The sequence below is a fragment of the Vollenhovia emeryi genome, unplaced genomic scaffold, assembly GCF_000949405.1.
Source record: "Vollenhovia emeryi isolate VEMERY1.0 unplaced genomic scaffold, V.emery_V1.0 DF939126.1, whole genome shotgun sequence".
Taxonomy (NCBI): Eukaryota; Metazoa; Arthropoda; class Insecta; order Hymenoptera; family Formicidae; genus Vollenhovia; species Vollenhovia emeryi.
The window spans coordinates 4549754-4556828 of record NW_011967240.1 but is presented as its reverse complement, the minus strand read 5'-3'; the positions used below and the strand labels follow the sequence as shown (position 1 = coordinate 4556828).

Below are 7075 nucleotides of genomic sequence, written 5' to 3'. Positions count from 1 at the left end.
TTGACCCGCTTTATCTCTTGGTCCTGCATTTGAAGCACCAACCGGCAGGACACGATCCCGAGCGACAACACCACGCTATCACGCTGCTCTCCAGTTTCCGCTGGTAAATGGGCCTTAAGAAATTGACTAATCACAGTCGCGCAGTCTACTCATACTTGACCGTGATTGGCCAATTTCTTAAAGCTTAGGGCTTAAATCATCTATTGTAGACTGGAACTAAGGCTTAGGGCTTAAATCTCTATTGTAGACTGGGACTTAGTCCCAGTCTACAATAGAGATTTAAGCCCTAAGCCTTAGTCCCAGTCTACAATAGAGATTTAAGCCCTAAGCCTTAAGAAATTGACTAATCACAGTCGCGCATTCTTCTCATACTTGACCGTGATTGGCCAATTTCTTAAAGCTTAGGGCTTAAATCATCTATTGTAGACTGGGACTTAAGAAATTGACTAATCACAGTCGCGCATTCTTCTCATACTTGACCGTGATTGGCCAATTTCTTAAAGCTTAGGGCTTAAATCATCTATTGTAGACTGGGACTTACGCTCCATGTGAATCCAGCCTAAGTTGTGCGCGCGCACGCGCGTCGCCCCGTGGCGGGAACCGCATGTGGCGCATTACGGCGAGGTACGGCACGCGCCGGAAGCAAACGACTCCAATATGGCGAATGTGAGGGACAGCGATACGTCGTTATGGCTGCATAATAAGCTCGGTACATCGAACGACAGCTGGACCGGCAGCTCGATCTGCTCGCAACTCAATGCCGAGGTGTTGCGGAACATCAAGGATTGTTTTCCCGACCTGCAGACGCAGGTCAAGCTCAAGTTGCTACTGTCGTTCTTTCACATACCCAGGCGCAATGTTGAAGAGGTAAAGCGCTCTCGTTTATCTCGGCATTCCCGTACCTTTGACAAGTATCGCCTCCCCCGAAATATTGTTGCTCTCCACGAGGCCGAAATTAGTATCGCGCTCGCGTCTCTTTATCCCGTACGCGCCTGTTTACCCGCATTTGCCGTCCACTTGATTTTTCTCAATTATGCCATGTTTTTGAAATGCTTAGTATAAAAACTACATAGGACTAGTATTTACAGGAGTCTACGTTTATGCCATTCGTTTGAGTCTGGCAAGATTATAATTTTCGTACGGGAACCGTGTCGCAATTCGACTTTGCCGTACGTGTCCGTCGCAAGAGAATCTTGTTACAAACAGACCCAAAGTTCGTCCCTTTTGTCTGAATTTTAATTCTACCGAAACTACCGTCTTCGACGATGTTTGTACTTTCAATGAAATTCTTTGTACTTGAATATATATCGAACTTGTTGGCGATTCAGTGGCGGGTGGAGCTGGAGGAGATCATTGAGGTTGCGTCTCTGGACAGCGAGCTGTGGGTATCGATGCTATCCGAAGCGATGAAGACCTTCCCGTCGACTGGTTCTTTAAATACAGACATCACCGACCTGGACGAGCACAGGCCGATTTTCGGCGACTTGGTCAACGATCTGCGGAAGCTTCTCAAGAAGCAGAATGATCCCAATATGCTTCCCCTGGAGTGTCACTATCTCAACAAGACTGCGTTGACGTCGGTGGTGGGTCAGCAGCCCACGCCAGTCAAACATTTCACTCTCAAGAGGAAACCAAAGAGCGCAGCCTTGAGAGCAGAGTTGCTACAGAAGAGCACCGACGCCGCTAATAATCTCAAGAAGAGCACAGCTCCCACTGTACCGGTGAGGAGCAGAGGGATGCCGAGGAAAATGACTGACACGAGTGAGTATAAATTTACAAACGTATGTTACGACGTCTCTTGTGGTCTGTCGGCTTTGCGTGCCCCACGTGCTCCAGTTTGCTACAACGACCAATACCGCCATTTTATCTACAATTCAAATGAGCATTTTGCTTATGAAGTTGGCATTTATATATACATATAACTCTTGTTTACTAAATTTTAACGTATTCCAACGACATTTAATAATAATTGAAATGACCAGTCACGTAACTTTTAAATTTAATGTAACTTAATTATAGAATTAGGGTATTGAAAAAGACTAAGTGAAATCGAAACGTTCATCTATGTGAATTATTAAGAATATAATTGATTCTTCTAACATCCTTTATAGTAGCTCGTTATTTTTGGCCTTTAAAATTTGATCATTTGTTTATACATTCAACGAGCGTCCACTTTATATTATTCAAATGAGCATGCTGGGCCGTGCGACGCCAACAGACCTTTGGTGCCACTTTCGTAGCATATACCAGATGGCGATCAAAACTCGGAAACTTTTCAGCGCCCTTGAAAGGCATCCCGAGCAGAGTGCCGACGAGCGGTTTCCGGTCCCCGTCGCTCACAAACACTTCCGTGACTAATAGAACATCGATCAGCAGTAGAATTCGAAAGGATGGCGGTATTAAATTGCTGGACATTAACGAGCAGCCCCTCGGTTACGCGCAGGCGAAGAAGAGGAAAAAGATGCTGGAGATGGAGGAGCAGCAGAAGAAAGTCGCGGAAGCGCAGGCGGCCGCCGCGGCGGCCGCAGCTTCGGCGGCCTCGCCGGTCGCGGAAACCCCGACAACGCCCGAGTACGCGCAGGGATTGGCCTCGATAAATCCGCCCGCCACGCCGGTTTCAGCCCCCGTGGTAGCCACAACGCCAACCTACACCGCGCCCAGCACGCCGAGCAGCATCTCTGTTACGACTACGCAGCAAACACGTAAGACACGACGTTGCGGCTACTGAACGCTATAACTTCCTCGTAAATACACGTTCAAAGAGTATTTAGCCAAAAAATGACTCGTGTGGATGCTACACAGATCACTTTACTGGCCAAGACATATTTCAAGAGATATTTCAAGCGATCCTTAAACATAAGATTTGACTATAAACGAGCCTTAAGCCTGTATCAGACTACGGATTGGGATTGGGATTAGATAGAAATTTAACCAATCACAGTAAAGTTTACTAATCTCAGGTTCAGTAACTTTTACTCTGGTCAATTGGTCAAATTTCAATCTAATCCCAATCTCAATCCGTAGTCTGATGCGGGCTTTAGTGTGCGCTCGGTGCGCACTAGTGCAAGCAATCGAATTCGTTACGACAGCCGTGTCGTCTCGTTCGGAGCGTGATTAAGTATTTTGCGTTACACAGCCACTACGTTAACCACCACCACTACCACCACCACCACCACAGCGCCCACCACTGTGCTGGCAGTGGCTACACCAACGGTGATAACGCCTGTGGAAAGTACGCCGGTCGCCGTGCAAACAACAGTCAGACCGGCTCAGACAGTTACACAGATTCGTATACAGACCACCACGCAACCTAACGCGGCTAATCCAAGAAAAGGCCTATCTCTCACGGTGAGCTACACGCGGGATTTCATTTTGTTTTATCATATATTGTTGCGAATGTAGGATTCTCTTACTACTCATTGTTATCTCATTGCAGCGAGAACAAATGTTGGAGGCGCAAGAAATGTTTAGAACTGCGAACAAGGTCACTCGTCCAGAGAAAGCTCTTATTTTAGGTTTCATGGCTGGTTCTAGGGGTATGTCTATCTTCCGCACGCGCATACCTCTCTCTCTCTTTTATAAATTATATTTCGATGATACTATCGATTGTCTCGCTTGCAGATAATCCTTGTCCAAAATTGGGCAATATAGTCACGGTGATGCTCTCGGAGAATATAGAAGAAGTAACGCAATCGGACGGAACAACTGTCCCCATGTTAGTCGAAACGCATTTCCAAATGAATTACACGAACGGCGAGTGGAAGAGGATAAAGAAGAATCGGCGAATCGTGACGGAGGAGTCTACATCGACGTCCACTCCCGCGCCGACCGCGACAGCCACGGCTTCCAATTAAACTTGTTCAAATCGCTGAAATACAGAATTTATATGTGTATGGAGTATCGTTTTGTGGTTACTGGAAGATAACGAACATTGTGATCACATACGTCTTCTTAGTGAATTGATTAAGTTACTAAATTCGATTCGTGTTTAAAATCTAACAGGGATCGTTGAACAATGACTTTTGACTTGTCTTCTTCTGATATAAAACTGGCTTTTTTTTTATTTTCCCGCATCATTGTATAAATCTCGATAATTTTCATATATTGAGATTTGAGTTAAGTGAAAAGAATTCATTTGCTTTCCGAATAGTTTTGCTGTAACAATAATAATTTCTGTATCGAGATATAAGTAATGTATATGGTTTATAGCTTATATTGTTTTGAAATTATACATAATTTGATAGAAATAATATGCAATGTGAATAGTCAAACGTTTATTTAATAATACTATTAAAATCTAGATATATATATATACACACACACATATATATATTTTAATAAGAATGAACATAAGACTTCTATAATGCTGTTATTTGAATAAACGTATGATTCTATTTCTGTTTTGTGCGTGTTGCTTGTGCACTTATTTTTTGCAATTTGCTATTGATTACATTAAATTGTCATATGTTATCACTTTTCAACCGTTCAACATGTAAAACTAAAATGATTTTCCTCTTAAGAATATGCTTTTCGAAAATCTTTTTGATGTAAACAAGAAATTATTAATTCTACTTTTCTTTAATTCGAGCAAGCACTTTTACTGTTTCAATTTTAATTTCATTTCTATGAGATCATCGCGAGTATTCGCTACTTCAACAGTTATACTTTGTATACCACTCGTGTTCTTACGTCACATACGTAGAGGAAACGTTACGAGATAGCGGATTTTCAACTTCGATCACAAATTTTTTTTCGCAACGATTACGCAGTCCAACAAATTTCGCTCCAAGGGCAATAAATTCACGGTGGAATCAACAGATGCCTATTAATTTAACAGAAATCCCCGTTATCTTATATTAGGAGCATAGGAGCCTGTCTCATAATAGGGGGCTCCCCGCTATATATACACGAGTACCCACACTGCCCCGGAGTGTTTCATAACCTGTTTACTCCGGCGCGCCGGTCCGGTGGTAGCCGTTGGCTTATCGGTGCGAGAGGTTGTGACACAATTTCCTTGCGTCCGCATTATTCGGTTCTGCGATTCCGCGGGTCTTACGAAGAATTGCGGAGCGAGTTCAGGGTGTGCGGTAGACTGTATTGTCCGTTTTCACGATGCTCCGATTACTTGCTTCGCTGCGCGCACGAGGCGGAACGTTGGTAGGTGCCACCGAGTATTTCGTCATACGTTTCGGCATCGAGGCCCGGCGTTTCGCTGACTCATTGCATGCGATTAATTCTGCAATCGATGCCTCGGTGACGAGCTAGAGCGTCGTCTCTTCAGATTGCGTATGTTTGCCCGCAGGTCGCGACTGCAACCGGTTCGCTGGCGGGAGCTGACGCCACGTCGTTCGCGAAGGCTGCCCGTGGCTTCTCAGTGAGCTCGAGGCTACTCGGCGACGGGCCGCAGATCCAGAAGTCCGCGCCGGATTTCTCTGGTACCGCGGTGGTCAACGGCGACTTCAAGGAGATCAAGTTGCGCGACTACAAAGGGAAATTCGTAGTCCTATTTTTCTATCCGTTAGATTTGTACGTAACTCTGTCTCGTCTCTCACGTATGTCCGGTATAACGGCACAGTATCAAGTTCTTTTATTCCATTTGCAGTACGTTTGTTTGCCCGACGGAGATAATTGCATTCAGCGAGAAGGTCGCCGAGTTTAAAGCCCTGAACACACAAGTGATCGGAGTGTCGACGGACTCGCACTTCAGCCATTTGGCGTGGATTAATACCCCGAGGAAGCAGGGCGGCCTCGGAGGAGACCTGGGCTACCCTCTCTTGAGCGACTTCAACAAGACCATATCGACCAGCTACAACGTGCTGCTGCCGGACTCGGGAGTTGCTCTCAGAGGCCTCTTCATCATAGACAAGGAGGGGATTCTGCGACAGTTTTCCATCAACGATCTCCCGGTTGGCAGGAGCGTCGAGGAGACGTTGAGATTGATCAAGGCCTTCCAGTTTGTCGAGAAGCACGGTGAGGTATGTCCCGCAAATTGGCAGCCGGATTCCAAAACCATCAAGCCGAATCCGAAAGATAGCAAACAGTACTTTGAATCTGTTAATTAGACTTGCATTTAGGGCTTTTATTCCAGGGATTTGTACAACACAATAGATTATAATGTGATATGATAAAATTTATAGATTATGGCAATGTAATATATAATTTAGTTCTAATGCAATATACACTTGATTATGTAAAATGAACAAAGTTTAAGAAATTATATACGTTTTATCATAGAACAATGTAATGTATTTACAAGCTTCTTCTATATGTACATACATTATATTTTATGCAATTTTGCATGAAATCTTACGAGCAAATAGTAAGAGAAATATATAAGTACTTGGTCAAGAAACTCAACGCGCAGGGGCTCGCGAGCATTAATTTGATTCTTTTCTGATCGCGAGTAAAGGATTATACGTAAAACATTTGACATGTTGAATTTTTTCTCGGCTTCTCATCGCAGTTAATAAATATACATGTATGCGGAATATAAAATACATATCCACGCTGAGAAAACCGATATCTACATACTAGACGTTAGCAATTGTTTTTTTTTAATCAAAGAATTTTATGAATACATAATTTAAAATGATTGGAAAGTATTTTCGTTGTAATTTCAGTTTTACAAAATACGCGTAAGACGTTCAACAGACACTCGACAAATTGTCTTTTAGCGGATGCTCAGTTTACGCCAAAATGTAATAGCGCAGCAATATGAGCAATTAACGTTGGCTGCTAAAATTACTCGAAAACACGAGAGGGAGAGGATAGAGACGAGCAGAGAGGGGGGCAGGATACGTGCACACGTACGCGCGCAACGTATACGCGCGGATGCCATAAGATAATTAGAACGCGTGCAGCATAAGGTAGATGACGGAATTAAAAGCCGTTACAATATTAGTAGGTAGGTAAGCTGGCGCGCGTTGTTGGCGGAGGCTGCTGCTTCTAAAGACTGCTCATGATAAATTTAGTAGAGTGAGCTTATTATTTCGCGAAGAGAGGATATACCCGTCGGGGCACCACGGAGTCTTGGGGAACGCCCCCGAGGAAGGAGGGTAAAGTAACCAGAGAGAGA

The 7075-nt window shown here is 44.1% G+C and overlaps 2 protein-coding genes across 2 annotated transcripts; both read left to right on the top strand.

Annotated features, from left to right (window-relative positions):
- The first annotated feature begins 543 nt into the window (after positions 1 to 543).
- LOC105569133 (negative elongation factor A) lies at positions 544 to 4401 on the top strand. Its single transcript, XM_012025328.1, has 6 exons — positions 544 to 867; positions 1329 to 1761; positions 2280 to 2702; positions 3137 to 3348; positions 3437 to 3536; positions 3622 to 4401. The coding sequence occupies exons 1-6, from the start codon at positions 658 to 660 to the stop codon at positions 3852 to 3854; spliced, it is 1611 nt and encodes a 536-aa protein (XP_011880718.1). The 5' UTR covers positions 544 to 657; the 3' UTR covers positions 3855 to 4401.
- A 497-nt stretch (positions 4402 to 4898) lies between these two features.
- LOC105569132 (peroxiredoxin) lies at positions 4899 to 6352 on the top strand. The gene is made up of 3 exons (XM_012025327.1): positions 4899 to 5157; positions 5303 to 5526; positions 5603 to 6352. The coding sequence occupies exons 1-3, from the start codon at positions 5113 to 5115 to the stop codon at positions 6060 to 6062; spliced, it is 729 nt and encodes a 242-aa protein (XP_011880717.1). The 5' UTR covers positions 4899 to 5112; the 3' UTR covers positions 6063 to 6352.
- The last annotated feature ends 723 nt before the right edge of the window (positions 6353 to 7075 follow it).